This window comes from Rhinatrema bivittatum, chromosome 2, assembly GCF_901001135.1.
Source record: "Rhinatrema bivittatum chromosome 2, aRhiBiv1.1, whole genome shotgun sequence".
Lineage (NCBI taxonomy): Eukaryota > Metazoa > Chordata > Amphibia > Gymnophiona > Rhinatrematidae > Rhinatrema > Rhinatrema bivittatum.
The window spans coordinates 81,398,897-81,417,630 of record NC_042616.1 but is presented as its reverse complement, the minus strand read 5'-3'; the positions used below and the strand labels follow the sequence as shown (position 1 = coordinate 81,417,630).

The window sequence follows — 18,734 nt, the reverse complement described above, 5'->3', positions numbered from 1 at the left end:
TATCTCAAGATCCATCTGTCTCCTTTGCAGAAGACGAATTGGAACTCAAGATCAAAGAGATTTTGGATGTTCGTTACAGAGGCAAGACTTTTGAATACCTTCTGAATTGGGAAGGCTTCGGCCCCGATTTAATCACTTGGGAGCCTTAGACCAATATCTTGGATAAAGAGATGCTTCATCAGTTTCACCTCACGCATCCTTTGAAACCTAAGTCTGGTACCTGAAGGGAGGTACTGTTGAAGGGAGGTACTGTTGCGTCTGGTACCTGAAGGGAGGTACTGTTGAAGGGAGGTACTGTTGCGTCCGTCGCTGCTTGATGCCCTCACTCCACCCTCTCTACCTCTGTGGCGACTCCCTCCGGATCTGATGGACGGCTGCTGCCGCGGTGTCTCCATGCTGTCTCCCTCCAGCGTCCCCAGACCGGCTCGACGCTGCAGATCCGCCATGTTGCCTGATGACGTAGGATGTGCATGCGCGCGCCCATTGATGTACCAGCAAGGGCGCGAACCTCGGGGTGTCCCCCTGAATTGACGACATCTGCTTCCAATATAAAAGGTCTCAGTATTCGCTAACAAATCAAGTTAGCAAGGACAAGGACAAGGTCAAGGATTCGAAAGGATTCGTTCAAGCTACTCTGCCTCCTCGGACTTACCAGGGGTACCCGCTCCTCGGGGGCCTCGCTCTCTTTCTTTATTTCAGATTGCAAATGGGAACCGGTACTCGCTCCTCGAGGGCCCATGTTCCTGAATACTCTGAAGATTCTCTACTGTCTGGAAGCTATCACAGATACAGACATTTGTGAGTTACCTTCATTCTCTCAGAGCTTTCCCTGGAACCAGGTACTCGCTCCTTGAGGGCCTAACCAGTTCCAGCTACTGAGCGTCCTCAAGACCTTATGTGAGTTTTGTCATCCAGTTCTGGCTATGTACATTGCATACCCTGTCTACTCACTATCTATAGTTTCTCTACAGCTCAGCAACCCTGGGATCACTGTTCCAGTACCTGAGGGACTAGCCCTGCTGGGCATATCAGCTCACTACTGCCACCTCTGGTGGTTCTACTAACCTGTCTAATAAAAGAACTATCTGTGTCTGTCTCCATACCCAAGCTAGCCGGTGGTCCCTCTCAGGATATCCTCCTGGGGGTGCAGTCATCTGCTATCGGCCCAAGGATTCACCTATCTACATTTCTCTACAGCTGGGTGCCCTCTCGCTGGTCACGAGATTGCTAACTCCTCCCAATCCAGGAGGAGATCTCTAACAGATTGCTAACTCCTCACGTAGGATCATAACAGATTGCTAACTCTGCCTACGGAGTATAACAGATTGCTAACTCCTCCCACTCTAGGAGTCAGTTTCTAACAGATTCATAACACTGATGGTCCGAAATTCTACTTTGTAACATTGGTGACTGAACATCTTTTTCCCTGTATTGTCCAGCAATTTTGCATCTTTGCCAGAAGGAGTACTGGAATGTGGTTTAGATAGGTAGGCAGCTCCAGTCCTGGCGTGTCACAAACAAGTTTGACTTTCAACCATGAATATGCATAGGGGTAGATTTTCAGAGCCCTGCTCGCCTAAATCCGCCCAAAACCGGGCGGATTTAGGCGAGCAGGGCCCTGCGCGCCGGTAAGCCTATTTTACATAGGCCTACCGGCGCGCGCAGACCCCGGGACTCGCGTATGTCCCGGGGTTTTCGGAGGGGGGCGAGTCGGGGGCGTGTCGGGGGGCGGGCCCGGTCGTCGCGGCGTTTCGGGGGCGTGTCGGCAGCGTTTTGGGGGCGGGTACGGGGCGTGGCTACGGCCCGGGGGCGTGGCCGCGCCCTCCGTACCCGCCCCCAGGTCGCGGCCCGGCGCGCAGCAGGCCCGCTGGCGCGCGGGGATTTACGTCTCCCTCCGGGAGGCGTAAATCCCCCGACAAAGGTAAGGGGGGGGTGTAGACAGGGCCGGGTGGGTGGGTTAGGTAGGGGAAGGGAGGGTAAGGTGAGGGGAGGGCAAAGGAAAGTTCCCTCCGAGGCCGCTCCGATTTCGGAGCGGCCTTGGAGGGAACGGGGGGGAGGCAGCGCGGCTCGGCGCGCGCAGGCTATACAAAATCGATAGCCTTGCGCGCGCCGATCCAGGATTTTAGTGGATACGCGCGGCTCCGCGCGTATCTACTAAAATCCAGCGTACTTTTGCTTGAGTCTGATGCGCAAGCAAAAGTAGGCTGATCGCGCTTCTTTTAAAATCTACCCCATAAGGTATATCTGCATGCAATGCCTCTACTGAATACAAATATATCTCATGCATATTCATTGTGAATACCCTGAAAACCAGACCTGTTTATGGCACTCCGGGACTGGAGTTGTCTACTCCTGGTTTAGATCTTTTGAGTTTCTTTACTGCCAATTCCACAACTATGGATTCATGAGGTAGTTTGAACTTTTCTATGTCTTAGAGCTGTACCTTATACTTAAGGTCAGTTTTCCTGGTGACTGGAAATGCAGAGGGAGGAGTTTACCATAAATTATACTGTAGGACTTGAAGGACAGATACAGAAATGACTTGTTTAGGGGCTTATATGTATTTTAACACAACAAAAAAAGGTTTTGGTTTTTCCAGCTGTTCCTCTAATTTAAATGGAATAGGTTCTGCCATTTTTTGAAGGAGGGTAGGGGAGGTTAAGTCCTCCAGTAGAGAGATACTCCTAGTTGGCTCTCGCAAATGTTCTAAAGGCATTCTTGTTGACTACAAGAAGGAAGGAGTAGGAGTCAGAAGACAAATGAAAATCTTCTTCGGAGTCAGAGAGTAGTAGTGGGAGTTCCAACAATAAAGTCCTGTCCCTTTTTATGCAGTATTGTACACCTCTTAAAACAGGTTATGCCATTTGCGGTTTATATACATTTTAAATAAATTAACAAATAAATAAATGGAGCTGTGAGATTTTAAGTGATGAACTTGTTGCCCTCCTGAAAAGGAGGACTGAAAGTATAAATGAGCAGACATCTTTTGTATAATGTTGAGATTACTACCTGATAATCTCCTTTTCCTTAGTGTAGACAGATGGACTCAGAACAAATGGGATAGTATCCGCGTGCTAGCAGTTGGAGATGGATCTGACGTCAGCACGGGGTATATATATCCCCACAGGAAGCATAGCAACTTAGTAATCTTCCTTGCAAAAGCTGTTATGGATGTGTGTACTGACGCTCAGTGAAAAGTGAAACAGGATTCCCCTGACCGATTGATAGTAGCTGGAGACCGCCAGCATTCCCAACCGGAAGGCGTTGACACCTGGTAGAGTGTACGCTCTTATGGAAACAGATGACATGGCTTACTTTGAATCGGTGAAACCCATGTACGCAGGCAGCTGGGCGGGATGCTGAGTCCATCTGTCTACACTAAGGAAAAGGAGATTATCAGGTAGTAATCTCAACATTTCCTGGCGTGTAGCCAGATGGACTCAGAACAAATGGGATGTACAAAAGCTTTACTCCCAGCCTGGGCGGGAGGCTGCCTGAGGCCCATGTAGTACCGCCCTCGCAAAAGCTGAGTCCTCCCTGGCCTGGACATCCAGACGGTAGAACCTGGAAAAGGTATGGAGGGAGGACCACGTCGCCGCTTTACAGATCTCTGCAGGTGACAGCATCCTGGATTCTGCCCAAGATGCCGCTTGTACTCTGGTAGAATGAGCCCTGACCTGTAGAGGCGGAGACTTCCCAGCCTCTACATAAGCTGCTCTGATAACTTCTTTAATCCAGCGGGCGATGGTGGGCCGAGAGGCCGCTTCCCCTTGTTGTTTCCCGCTGTGCAGGACGAACAGATGGTCCGTCTTTCGTAGTTCTTGTGTCACTTCCAGATATCTGGGCAGTAATCTGCCAATGTCGAGATGGCGCAATAAACGCCCTTCTTCAGATTTCTTCAAACCCGCCGTTGTAGGCAAGGATATGGTTTGGTTAAGATGAAACTGTGAAACCACTTTCGGTAGAAAGGAGGGAACCGTGCGAAGATGGATAGCCTCAGGAGTGATTCTCAGAAAGGGATCCCGGCAGGACAGTGCTTGTAGCTCTGAGATGCGGTGTGTGGAACACACCGCCAATAAGAACACCATTTTCAAGGTTAGAGAACGGAGAGACAGGCCCCGAAGGGGTCTGAAGGTGGATCCCGCGAGGAAATCCAAAACAAGGTTGAGGTTCCATAAGGGCACAGGCCACTTCAGTGGCGGACGAATATGCTTGACTCCTTTCAAGAAACGAGAAACATCCAGGTGCTTGGCAATGGTCTTGCCATCCCTCTTGGGACCGTAGCAAGACAGCGCAGCCACCTGAACCTTGATGGAGCTGAGGGAGAGACCCTTCTGAAGTCCATCTTGCAGGAAATCCAACACAATAGGGAGTGTGGTCGCATGTGGATTGGTGCCATGAGTGTCGCACCATGCTTCGAATACTCTCCAGATCCTTACGTAGGTGAGGGATGTGGAAAACTTGCGAGCTCGGAGGAGTGTATCTATCACGGGCTCCGAGTAACCTCTTTTCTTTAGTCTAGCCCTCTCAATGGCCAGACCGTAAGAGAGAATTGAGCTGGATCCTCGTGAAGGATGGGACCTTGACGTAGAAGGTCCCGGAGAGGAGGCAGGGGAAGAGGCTCCCCTGCCAGTGGTCTTCTCATGTCCGTGTACCAGGGTCTTCTTGGCCAGTCTGGTGCCACTAGAAGAACTAGGCCCCGGTGTTTCCGAATCTTGTGGATGATGGCGCCCAGCAGAGGCCACGGAGGAAAGGCATATAGCAGAGTCCCTGGAGGCCATGGCTGAACCAGGGCATCGATTCCGTGTGAGAACGGGTCGCGCTTGCGGCTGAAGTATCTGGGTACTTGAGCATTGGACTTGTCCGCCAGTAAATCCATGTCCAGAATCCACCAGTGATCACAATCATCTGGAAGGCTGTGAGTGACAGCTGCCACTCTCCCGGATTTAGGCTTTCTCTGCTGAGGAAGTCTGCAGTGGTGTTGTCCTTCCGGCAATGTGAATGGCGGAGATGTCCTGAAGATTCGCCTCTGCCCAAGCCATCAATGGAGCGATCTCCAGAGACACTTGACGGCTTCTGGTTCCGCCCTGTTGATGTATGCCACCGTGGTGGCGTTGTCGGACATCACTCTGACTGCTCTGTTCTTCAGTCTGTGAGCAAATCGAAGGCATGCCAATCGGACTGCCCGGGCCTCTAGACGGTTGATGTTCCATGCTGACTCTTCTCTGTTCCACCGCCCTTCTGCGGCGAGTTCTTCGCAGTGTGCTCTCCAGCCGCTCAGGCTGGCATCTGTGGTGAGCAGAGTCCACGTGGGTGAAGACATCTTCGACCCCCTGCTCATGTGGTTGGACTGCAACCACCACCGTAACTGGGTCCGTATTCTGGCCGGCAGAGGTAGGTGCGTGGAATAGTTCCGTAGCCGGGGGCTCCAGCGAGAGAGCAGGGAGTGCTGTAGAGGTCTCATATGGGCCCTTGCCCAAGGTACCACTTCCAGGGTGGATGCCATGAGACCGAGAACCTGCAGATAATCCCAAGCTAGGGGCCGACTGGCTCCCATCAAGTACTGAATACGTTGCTGAAGTTTCAACTTTCTCTTGGCAGTGAGACTGACTGTGTCTGCCCGGGTGTCGAACTGTACTCCCAGGTATTCCAGGGACTGGGAAGGCTGCAGGCAACTCTTGCTGATGTTGATTACCCAGCCCAAGCTTTCCAGAAGGGCGATCACTCTGTCGGTTGTCTGATGGCTCTCCTCTCGAGCCATCAGACAATCTCCTCTCGAGATTTCGCCCTGATCAGCCAGTCGTCTAGGAAGGGATGGACCAGAATTCCTTCCCGCCTGAGTGTCGCTGCTACCACTACGACCACCTTGGTGAAGGTCCGTGGGGATGTGGCCAACCCGAAGGGCAGAGCTCGGAACTGGAAGTGGCGTCCTAGAACCTTGAAGCGTAGGTAGCGCTGATGATCCGGATGGATCGGGATATGCAGGTAGGCTTCTGACAGGTCCAACGCCGTGAGGAATTCTCCCGGCTGTACTGCGGTCTTGACGGACCGCAGAGTTTCCATGCGAAACCTCGGGACCTGTAAATATCGATTGACCGACTTGAGGTCCAATATGGGCCGAAAGGTGCCCCCTTTCTTGGGAACCATAAAATAAATGGAATAGTGTCCAGAATTCACTTCCCAGGCAGGTACTGGGATAATGGCTTTCAAGGACAGGAGTCTCGCCAGGGTAGCTTCCACTGCTGCCTTCTTGTGTGTGGGACAGGAAGACTCCACAAACTTGTCCGGAGGGAGATGACGAAAGTCCAGATAATACCCCTCTCGGATGATGGCGAGGACCCACTGGTCCGACGTAATCTCGACCCATCTGGGGTAGAAGAGGGTTAACCTGCCCCCTATGGCTCCGTCCCCCGGATGGATCGGCGGATTCTCATTGTGAGGCGCGGCTGGGACCGGAGCCCGGGCCTGCTCCCCTCTTGTGCTGCTTTGTCCGAAAGGACTGGTTCCTGGCCTGAGGACGAGGTGCCTGGTAGCGACTCCTGTAGGGAATGAAGCGCTGAGAGCTTCTACCCCTGGAGGTCCTTGGAAAGGCGCGCTGGTTCCTTCTGACCCGATCTTCCGGCAGTCGAGGTACTGGAGAAGCGCCCCATGTGCTGGCCAGTTTATCAAGGTCGCTGCCAAACAGGAAAGAGCCCTTAAAGGGCAATCTGGTGAGGCGTGTTTTGGAAGGCGCATCGGCTGACCATTTCCGAATCCAGAGCTGCCTCCTGGCAGCTACGGAGGATGAGATCCCCTTGGCTGTTGTTCGGACTAGGTCTGATGCAGCATCCGTGAGGAATGAGAGAGCGGACTCCATGTCCGCAGCTGGAGCGTTGTTCCTGACCGGTGACAAACAGACACGCGTCACCACTGTGCAGCAGGTTGCGATCCGCAAAGATAGAGCTGCCACCTCAAAGGTCTGTTTCAGAATGGCGTCCAGTCGCCGGTCATGAGGCTCCTTGAGGGCCGCCCCCCCCTTCAACTGGAATGGTAGTGCGCTTGACCACAGCGCTAATCAAGGCGTCCACCTGAGGACACGCCAGCAGTTCCTGGATAGCCGGTGCCAGTGGGTACATGCCCGTCAGGGCCCGACCCCCTTTGAATGCGGCCGCCGGCGCAGCCCATTCTAAATCTATCAATTGCTGTGCTGCTTGCAAGAATGGAAAATGATGGGCTGTAGGACGAAGACCTTCCAGCAGGGGGTTCTGTGCAGAGGGCACCGTGGTGCTGGGACCTGTAATATCCAACTCCGCCAGGCACTGAGACACCAGGTCCGAGAGATCCTCCTTAGGGAAGAACCGCCTCATGGTTCTATATGGCTCAATCCCTGGGGGAAGGTCCCCCTCGTCTGGGAATTCAGACTCGTCCGGTGAAACCTCCTGGTCTGACTGATCTGGACTGTCCAGTGGCGGGAGGTCTCGCTCACGATAAGGGCGTGATGGTCCAGGAACAGGATTTGCTGGAGCCGCCACCGCAGCGGCAGCCGCAGCGGCCGCCGCAGTCGCCGGCACCGCAGGGACCATAGAAACCGCAGGGACAACGGGAACAACTGGAACTGCAGGGCCTGGACGGGAAGCCATTTGCATCTGCACAAAGGCATGAATCCCCTTAAAGAGATCCACCCAGGAAATTGAAGCAGCCTCCAACCGCCGGGGTACAAGATGCCCCGGGATTCCTGATTGGTCGAGATTGACCGCTAAATCCGGGGTAGCCCCTGGGGAACTATCAGCAAATCTTGGCTGAGACTGGTCCTGGCCCGAGGGTCCCACGGCCTCCTCACATTGGGCACATAGGGAGTCTGGCTCTTCACTGTGTGTGGCTCGAAGCTGGCATGCAGAGCAGAGGCCGAGGGCTTTAATGCCGGAGGCAGGAGGTACCCCCGCTGAAGACGCTGAGGCGTTCTGTTCCATTGAATAATATGCGGCAGCAATATGGGCTTAGTACAACAGGCGCTTAATAATATGCGGCAGCAATATGCGCGTAGCACAACAGGCGCTTAATAATATGCCACGCTACATAACAAGGAAACTTCTTGTTATGTGGATATTTGTGCGGTTGCCGGCCTCGAGGCAGCCTTGAAATTTTGACTGCCCCCCCTGGGCTGGCTCCCGTGTTTTATTCTTTTATTATTTTTCACAACTATTTTTTATTTGAATTTTTGCATCTTTTTTGTTTTTTCACAGTCCATTGCTTAGATCCCCCGTAGTGCGGATCGACCCGTGAACGATTGCATTTAATTTCACTTATCTTATCTTATTAGCAATTGCTGCTATTGCCGCTGGTTTTCGGGTCTGCATGCCGCCTGCCCGACATGGGCCATGTTTCGGCATTCACTGCCTGCTTCAGGGGCCGCGGGACCGAGCTTGCAATGGAATTTACATATAGACCTGTAAAACAACTATTTTTTAATTTTTCTAAAAAGCTAAAATTAACGTTATCTTTTTACTAAAATATTTCCACGAATCAAGATCTTAAGTACTTACTGTGTCGTAGTGTTCGTTTAACGTGAGCGGCGCCTTCACTTGTAAATCCGGCGTCTCTCTCTGCCCTGTTCTTAATATACTCATTCAAGTCACTCTGTTGGCCAATCATGTTGCCTGTTTTGGATCCTGGATGCTAGCACCCTAGGGTGCTCTGCTGAACAATGTCGGGCAGGCGGCATGCAGACCCGAAAACCAGCGGCAATAGCGGCAATTGCTAATAAGATAAGATAAGTGAAATTAAATGCAATCGTTCACGGGTCGATCCGCACTACGGGGGATCTAAGCAATGGACTGTGAAAAAACAAAAAAGATGCAAAAATTCAAATAAAAAATAGTTGTGAAAAATAATAAAAGAATAAAACACGGGAGCCAGCCCAGGGGGGGCAGTCAAAATTTCAAGGCTGCCTCGAGGCCGGCAACCGCACAAATATCCACATAACAAGAAGTTTCCTTGTTATGTAGCGTGTTATAGTATTATTGCACAAGGCAACGAGTTTGGTTATTGTATAGCTTAATAATATGCGGCAGCCAATATGCGCTTAATACAACAGGCGCATAACAATAATATGCGGCAGCAATATGCGCGTAACACAACAGGCGCACAATAATAATATGCGGCAGCAATATGCGCTTAATCCAACAGGCGCACAATAAGAATATGCGGCAGCAATATGCGCTTAATCCAACAGGCGCACAATAATAATAAGTGGCAGCAATATGCGCTCAATGATATGCCATAGGCGCTCAGCAATATGCGGACAGTAATACACGCTCAATTGTAGACAATATGCTCTCAGCAATAAGCGGTTAGCAATACACGCTCAATGGTATTCAATATGCTCTCAGCAATAAGCGTTTAGCAATACACGCTCAATATATTTCAGTATGCTCCCAGCAGTAAGCGGTTAGCAATACACGCTCAATACAGTTCAGTATGCGCTCAGCAATAAGCGGTTAGCAACACACGCTCAATACAGTTCAGTATGCGCTCGGCAATAAGCGGTTTTAGCAATACACGCTCAAGGCCATTCAAAATGCTCTCAGCAATAAGCGGTGAGCAATACACGCTCAATATGTTTCAGTATGCGCTCAGCAATAAGCGGTTAGCAATACATGCTCAATACAGTTCAGTATGCGCTCAGCAATAAGCGGTTAGCAATACACGCTCAATACAGTTCAGTATGCTCTCAGTAAGAAGCGCTTAGTCATAGACCTGTGCCTATCTCGGGCGCACAATACCTGAACAAGGCCACAAAATGGCGCCCTCCACGGCGTGCCACGCCGCCGATCCTCGAGTCCTCGGAGACCAGAAGTAAAAGCCGTACACCTTACCTGATCCTCGGCGCTTCCCGGCTGGAACCCGGGCGGTCTCCGGCTGCGGGGGAGGGGAGCAAATACCTTCACCACCGCGTTTGAGGATATGCACCCGCTGCCTCGTCCACGCCGGGACTGAGGCGAGGCCTCACCCGAACCTCGCCCGGGGGCTGTGTCTCTGCCGCGATCCGGCCACCAGACCGAGGACTTAAACCTCCGGGGGATCACGGAAATCACCCCGGGAAACTCTACTGGGGGAGGGACCTTAGGGTATCACTGCAGGAGTGCGGGGCTCGATGCTGTAGAAGTTTTAGTAAGTAGAAGTAGAAAAGAAAAAGTAGATTTGGAAAACACGCTTAGCAAGCGTGCAGGCTCTCCAAACTGCTTTGGAGACGGAAATTACTAAGTTGCTACGCTTCCTGTGGGGATATATATACCCCGTGCTGATGTCAGATCTGTCGCCAACTGCTAGCACGCGGATACTATCCCATTTGTTCTGAGTCCATCTGGCTACACACCAGGAAATGGGTTCTATAAGCAAAAGAGGTAGAAGAGTGAATGAAACATATTTCATATAGTAAAGGACAAACTCCAACCATAACTTCTGGATGAATAGATTGTACTCAGGGTTAGGTAGTGGAGTGTTTTTCCCTACTGGAAGTTTGACCCAGGTATCTCTGCTCCGAATTAATGTATTTTTGGCACCACATTTTTTGTCACTGTGGCAGATGTTGATGGTGCCAAAATCTTTGGCACCGTGGTATCAGATGTTGATGATTCCATAATATCAGTGCTGTGGCAGCAGATATCGATGGCGCTGACCTACTGGTATTAGTTGTTTTCACATTAATGGAGTGTTGGTGCAGTGCTTCCCGTGAGGATCTTTTGAACAGCTTAGCACCAAAGGAGACCTTTTTCTCTTTCTTGTGCCAGTCAGCTGAAGCCAGAGAATCATGGCTTCAATGTTGTGGGGGCACTAACATCTTCTTAGATGCTATTCCTTTGAATTCCCTTTTGTCTGCATTTGGAGCAGAATTTGAAGGGCCCTATCTCTAACATTACAAAAGTAAAGAAAAACTAATCTGCAATTTTTTTCAGGAGACTCATGAATAAAAAAATCTTAGAGAAATATAGACCGAAAATATCAGTTGAAAAACCTTAAGCAGCTAAACAGAGGGAGAGAGTAAAAAACCATCCTTTCACACTTGGCAGAAGAAAATTGACTAAGGAGACTCAGGTGGAGGTGGCTGTGTGTTCTGTGTCTGCGCTATCTGGTGACATCAACTTCTATGGCTGAATTCAGTCCTGCTTGTCTATGGAGAAATGTCAATATAATTGAAGGCACTGAGCAAGATGTTGTGATTCTCTCCTCTGTTCTGTTCCCTCACTTTCCTATCATGAAAATCTTCTCAGTGTGTTTTGTTAATGCATACACTGAAAATCTAAAGAGTCGGCACAAAACTTACCATATGGGCATGTGTTATTGATTCGGAGACTGCGAGAGATGGTGTCCCCTCCAGAGATGTGGGTTCCAAACCTGTGAAAAGTGAACATTCTTTTCTTCATATGAAACAATAAAACCCAATTATTTATTTTTTGGGGGTGGGGTAGAGGAAGAGGAGTGGTGATCAGCAGTTTCTGAGCAGTTTCCTACTGCTTCTGTGAATTGATATCTATTGATTGTATCGCCATGAGGGTATTTTATAATCCCTACATGACCTGGCCATGCATGGTATATTTACCTGATTAGCTGGCCATTGCTGTGACAGTTTCACTGGAACTTGGACATATACAGGCTAACTTCATCCAGTAGATGTGACTATTGAGTGATGGCTAAGACTCCCTCTACCCACCCTCCAAGGGATATGGCCAGCCTGGAAAATAAAAGACTTAACCCAGGAACCAAACCCAGATCTTTTGCATGGTAATATGTAGCACTGTCACTGAGTCATTGAGCTGGCCTAACTTTATATAAGTTTTAACTTTTTATCTTAGGTTTCTTCTTCAATGATTCATTTGAATGTGCAAAAGTAACTCTACTGATTATTTTATGTTGATAAATTTTACTGTTATATATGACTGCTGGGTCATAAGGTAGATGGTGCAACAGGTAGTACTGTCATTACTCCACCTTCACTATATTATACCTGCATTTCTCCTTTCCCATTACATATTTTGTCTATGATTTTATTTATCCTCTCTCTATCCTCAACCTATCTGTAAATATTTCCCCTCTCCCTAACCTAGCTTGTGTTGGTTCTCCCTTTCTTCTCTCTTCTCCAGCTTAGCTTATTCCAATACCTTTCTTTCCCAGACTAGTCTCTCTCTATGCTTTTCTCCTTCTGTTCCTGGCCCATCCTGACCCCACTTTTCTCTGCATTTCCCAGTCCAAGCTGACACAGAACCTCTCTCTCTCTCTCCAGCCACTCATCCTGTCCTCCTCCAAGCCCAATTAATTTCTTCTCATTTTCCATAGTAAAGCAAATGTTGCTTACCTGTAACAGGTGTTCTCACAGGACAGCAGGATGTTAGTCCTCACATATGGGTGACATCATCAGGATGGGGCCCAATCATGGAAAACTTGTGTCAAAGTTTCCAGAACTTTGACTGGCCCCTACTGGGCATGCCCAGCATGGCACTAACCCTGCAGCCAGCAGGGGTCCCCCTTCAGTCTTATTTGAAAGCTACAGGCAGTGCCGAAAATAAAATAACAAAACGTTACGAACCCAACATCGCGGGGCGGCGGGCGGGTTTCGTGAGGACTAACATCCTGCTGTCCTGTGAGAAAACCTGTTACAGGTAAGCAACATTTGCTTTCTCACAGGACAAGCAGGATGGTAGTCCTCACATATGGGTGAGCACCGAGCTGAGGATGTCCGAACATGCACCAAATGTACCCAACGGCGTGCAACAGGCACAACAACTGGGATAGAATTTTGTAGAGGGCATCCTGAATCCCACCGGGCAGGCGGAAGGGTGTAGGTACGTCACGTTGGAAATAAGTTACGCAGGACAGACTGGCCGAAGATGGAATCTTGTCTTCTGGCTTTGTCCAAGCAATAGTGGGCTGCAAAAGTGTGCAGAGAACTCCAGGTGGCAGCCCTGCAAATGTCAGGAAGCGGCACTGATCGTAGGTGTGCTACTGAAGTCACCATGGCCCTCACAGAGTGTGCTTTAACACGGTCTTGAAAAGGAATGCCTGCTTGCTGGTAGCAAAAATATATGCAGTCCGCTAACCAGGAGGAGAGAGTCTGCTTACCTACAGGTTGCCCTAATTTGTTGGGATGGAAAGAGACGAATAACTGAGTGCTCTTCCTGTGGGCAACTGTACAGTCTAAGTAGAACGCTAGAGCCCGTTTACAGTCAAGGGTATGCAGAGCCTGTTCCCCTGGATTGGAATGGGGCCTGGGAAAGAAGGTAGGTAGTATGATGGATTGATTAATGTGAAACTCCAAAACTACCTTGGGAAAAACTTAGGGTGAGTGTGGAGTACTGCCCGGTCCTGCAGGAGTTTAGTGTAAGGCGGATAGGTAACTAGGGCCTGTAACTCACTAACTCTGCGAGCTGAAGTGATAGCTAAAAGGAAAATCACTTTCCATGTGACATATTTTAGGTCACAGGAGTGAAGAGGCTCGAATGGTGGTTTCATGAGCCGACCAAGAACCAGATTAAGGTCCCAAGAAGGGGTCGGAGGACGTAAAGGTGGCTTGATATGGAGCAAGCCCTTTAAAAAGCGTGTTACAAGGGGTTGTACTGATATAGGAACATCCCCGACACCTTTATGGAAGGCGGCTACCGCACTGACATGCATTCTGATTGAAGAGGTCTTTAAACCTGACTCCGACAAATGCCAGAGATAGTCCAAAAATCTTGGGATTGGACAGGAAAAGGGATCAAGGGACTGCGAGGTGCACCATGATGTGTACCTTTTCCATTTATAGGAATAAGATTTTCTTGTGGAAGGCTTCCGTGAAGCAATCAGGACACGAGAAACCGAATCTGAAAGGTTAAATGGTTGAAGGATTAACCTTTCAACATCCATGCCGTCAGAGACAAGGCCTGAAGATTGGGATGGCGTAGGCATCCGTTGTTTTGAGGGATCAGATGCGGGTCCGTTCCCAAGGGACTGTGCCTGCGGATGGAGAGATCCTGAAGTATTGGAAACCACACTTGGCGTGGCCAGTGAGGTGCTATCAGGATCATGGTTCCCTTGTCCTGACGTAACTTCACGAGAGTCTTCGAAAAGAGGAAGTGGAGGGAATGCACAGAGCAGACCGGTTGCCCACGAGAGGGAGAATGCATCTCTGGGCTGAGAGCGCTCGCTCCGAATGAGGGAGCAGAAATTGTCGACTTTGTGGTTCTGAGGGGATGCAAAGAGGTCTGTCTGGGGATAACCCCATTGTTGGAAGATGAAATTCGCTACCGAGGGGCTGAGAGACCACTCGTGCGGTTGGAAGACATGACGACTCAGTTTGTCTGCCAAGACATTGTCCACTCCCGGGAAGTAGGTGGCCCTGAGGTACATCGAGTGGGAGAGCGCTTCCGCCCAAATCTGCGCAGCTTCCTGACACAGAAGGAAGGAGCCTGTGCCTCCCTGCTTGTTGATGTACCACATGGCCACCTGGTTGTCCATCTGAATCAGGATGACTTGATTTGACAGGCGTTCCTGAAAAGCCCTGAGAGCATATCGCATTGCTCAAAGTTCTAGGAGTTTATTTGATGTTTGGCTTCCCCCGGAGACCAAGACCCTTGTGTCTGTAGATTGTCCACGTGGGCTCCCCACCCGAGGTTGGAAGCGTCGGTGGTGAGGATGAGTTGAGGATCTGGCACTTGAAAGGGCAGTCCCTGGAGGAGATTGTTGTGATTTTTCCACCAGGCGAGAGAAAGACGGAGTGAATTGGTGATGTGGACAGAGGCTGAACAGCTTGAATCCATTGTGACCTCAGCATCCAATGCATGAGCCTCATGGCAAGGCGGGCTGTTGGTGTGGCGTGGACTCAGGACGCCATGTGCCCTAATAGGACGAGGAATTGGCGAGTTGTTGCTGTATGCTGAGACTGCATCTGGTGAGCGAGAGACACGAGAGTTAGCGCTCATTGTTGAGGTAGAAAGGCTTTTGCCTGTAAGGTAATTTTTCGTAATTGTCGAGAAATCCTAGAGAAATTAGAGTGTGTAGGGTCAAATTGAGGGACGACCGATCGGCTTGCTGGGTTGGAGCCCTGATTAACCATTCGACGAGATAGGGGTAGACGTGAACACCTTCTTTCCTGAGAAAAGCTGCGACAACCACGAGACATTTGGTAAAGACTCATGGTGCCGATGCTAGGCCAAACGGAAGCACGCAGTATTGATAGTGCTTTGGGCCTACTAAAAACCTGAGGTACTTGCGATGAGCTGGAGTTATCACAATGTATGCGTCCTAAAGGTCCAGAGAGCAGAGTCAGTCTCCTCTTTGCAGAAGAGGTAGAAGTGAGCCCAAGGTTACCATCTTGAACTTTTCTCGCTGTAGGTACTTCTTGAGAGCACGTAGGTCCAGAATTGGATGAACTCCCCCGGATTTTTTGGGGATCAAAAATATCAGGAATAGAACCCTTGGCCTTGCTGCGAGAGAGGGACGGGTTTTATTGCTCTTAACTGGAGAAGAAGGGAAACCTCCTGCTCCAGAAGGACAGAATGGTTGGATACTCTCCATGCTTGCAGAGGTGGTGAGTCCGGTAGAAGAGCAAGAAAGTTTAGGTAGTAACCCTGAGCAATGATTGCTAGCATCCATTGGTCGGTTGTGATTGATTGCCACATGCCGTGAAAGTGGCACAATCAACCTCCCACTGGTATGCTTGGTAGAGGAATCAGGCTGCTGCTCTCCAATTGAAAGTCAAAAACCTGAAGCAGGCCCTGGCTGGGGAGCTGCTTGCGGCTTTTGCTCTCGGGCCTGGCGAAGCTGAGGTTTTTGAGAAGGCCTCGTAGTTCAGGACCTTGCTTGGTGGAGGATAGTACTTCCTTGGATGGAAGAATGACTTCTTAGAGTCCTTCCTAAAGGTCTGTCTTGAGGGGAAGTCGGAAGGTATCGATGAGAGCTGTTTAAGGGTCTCATGATGGTCCTTTAATTCAGCCACTATTTGCTGGATCTGTTCCCCGAACAGATTGTCTCCTACACATGGCAGGTCAGATAGCCTGTCTTGTACTTCTGGGTGAAAGTCAGAAGATTTGAGCCAGGCCCATCGTCTTGCCGAAATGGCAGCTGCAGACACTCTAGTAGAGGTGTCGAAGTTATCGTAAGCTGTTCTTATCTCATGCTTTCCTGCCTCAAACCCCTTGATGACAAGGATTTGAAGCTGTTGTTGGAATTGGTCAGGCAGGGTTTCAGAGAAGTCCTGTATCTGCTTGAAAATGACCCTATTATATTGGGTCATATACAATTGGTAAGCAGCAATTCTGGAGATGAGCATGGCCCCTTGAAACACTCGTCGACCAATATTGTCTAGGAACTTGTGTTCCTTAACAGGAGGGGTAGATGAGTGAGGCTTCGTCCTTTTTGCTTTCTTTTAAGCCGATACCACCACTGAGTGGTGGTCGAGCTGAGATTTTTGAAAACCGAGGGCTGATTGTACTAAATAGGTAGTGTCAGCTTTTCTATGGACTGGGGCAATGGATCCAGAGTTTTCCCAGTTCTTTTTGAGGAGGTCAAGAAGAACTTGATGAATGGGAATAGAAGTGATCACTTTAGGGGCATCCAGGAATTGGAGGAGCTCCATCATCTGGTACCTATCATCCTACTCCGTCTGAAGCTGAAAAGGGACCAACTCTGACATTTCCTTCACAAAATTAATGAAAGAAAGGTCCTCTGGAGGAGAATGCTTTCTACTTTTAGTAGGAGAGGGAGGTGAAGGTAAGTCATCGGTGTCTGTGGAAGTATCATCACCCCAGGTGTCATAAGGATCAGCAGACTGACCTGTAGGACGAGAAGGGGGTTGGATACCCGAAGGCCCCGGCTGAGGCTCCGAGAAAATTGAAGGAATCGCCGGGGGCACCGTGGATTGCCTGGAAGGCATCGGTGCTGGTATTGAAGGCATTGATGGTGCCGATGTGCATATTGCCCCCGATGAATGAATCGGTGGCGAGGGACGAATTGGCATCGATGGCTGAGGCAGTACTCCCAAAGGAGGAATGAGGAACGGTGTTTCTCCTCCCGATGAAGCTGTCAACGAGGAGCGCACCAGAGCCATTGGAGACCCGGGAATCACTGGTGGAAGGGCGGTCATGAGCGCCTCCATCTGGGATAGCAGCAGTGCCAGCACTGCTGTCATCGGGTCGGTGACCGGTTCCACTCTCGGTACCGGTGCCGGTGCCGGAGGAACCTGGAGCCGTTGCATCGCCTTGTCGATGGCCTCCTGGACCAGCCGGTCCAGTTCTTCCTGGAGACCTGGAGCAAGCAGCCCTGGCTCCGTGATGGAAGAGTGAGGCGGAGGCACAGTCGGAGGGACCACCTTTACAGGCGGAATCGCGACTCCCAAACCCCGATCGGGTGAGGGCGGCCTCGATGTCCCGGTCACAGGAATGGTCGGTGCCATTCCTGGATAGGGCTTCTTCGATGGTGGCTCGGACGGTGGCGAGGTCGATGATTTTGCTCCCTCGACGGTCTGAGACTTACGATGCCAATGGCGATGTTTCTCCCTACTATCCCCTCAATCTTGAGGGGGAGAAACAGGAGTCGATGGCCGTGAAGACGTTGATGGCGGACAGTCAATGGACGGTGGTCGATGCTGGTGCGACTTCGACGGTACCGGTTCCGATGACGTCGATGCGATGGATGGCGTCGGGGTGTGAGCACGGAAGAGGAGTCCCATCTTCTCCATTCTGGCTTTGCGACCTTTTGGTGTCATGAGGGCACATTTGGTGCAAGTCAGGACATCATGCTCACGCCCTAAACGCATTACACAGACCCCATGAGGGTCTGTGATAGACATGGTACGAGTACAGTCTGGGCACCGACGAAACCCCGACGCCATGGCCATAGAAAAAAATCGAGCCGCGGTACAGTCAACGGCCAGTAGGCCGTGAAGGCCAAACTCGACGGTAATCGACGAAAGACGGTCAAAAAAACTTACTGGAGTACCGCGGCCTGAGAAAAGTTAGAGGAGGACCCCTGTGGGGCAATTTAAGTTTAATTAACTCCATGAGGAAAATTCCTGTCAGGAATCTCTTCAGAGCTCCTAAACCGTGAGGCTACTGCTGCGTGGAAAAAAGAAGACTGAAGGGGGACCCCTGCAGGCTGCAGGGTTATTGCCATGCTGGGCATGCCCAGTAGGGGCCAGTCAAAGTTCTGGAAACTTTGACAGAAGTTTTCCGTGGTTGGGCTCCATCCTGATGATGTCACCCATATGTGAGGACTACCATCTTGCTTGTCCTGTGAGAACATAGTAAATGATGGCAGATAAAAACCAAAATAGCCCATCAAATCTACTGAGATGAGAGTCATTCTTTTTTGGTAGATGTGCATATAAAATTACCAATTGTAACCCAATAATAGCTCCCTCCTTGGGTCTTCTACCTGCTTCTTTCCTCCTCCTTTCTTCACTCCACCCTTCTTTCCCCTTCTTACTTCCTCCTTCCCTCTATCCCACCTTGCTTCACTTCCCTGATATCCTCTGTTGCTTCTTCCTCCTTCCCTGCTATTCTCCATTACTTTCTTATTGGCTTAATTCTCTCCCTGCTATCTTCTCTTTCTTCTCCCACTTGCCTCTGTTCCTGGTTTTGCATGGTAAGGTAACATAACACTGACCATGAAAAGTCACATCCTCAAGCCACTCTGATCTTGTGTGCCTATGCTCCTCCAGCATTTTAAGAATAGCTTGAGAATATTGGCTTCATCTAACTCAAATTTTCTCAAAGCAAGCAAGG

At 50.1% G+C, this 18,734-nt stretch overlaps 1 protein-coding gene across 1 annotated transcript in view; it reads right to left on the bottom strand.

Annotated features, from left to right (window-relative positions):
• Window positions 1–18,734, bottom strand: part of DLEC1 (DLEC1 cilia and flagella associated protein) — a 778,557-nt gene that overhangs the window by 171,075 nt on the left and 588,748 nt on the right. Inside the window, exon 31 of the mRNA XM_029587026.1 lies at window positions 11,303–11,373. Coding sequence (XP_029442886.1) covers window positions 11,303–11,373 — 71 coding nt within the window. The remainder of the gene's footprint in view (window positions 1–11,302; window positions 11,374–18,734) is intronic.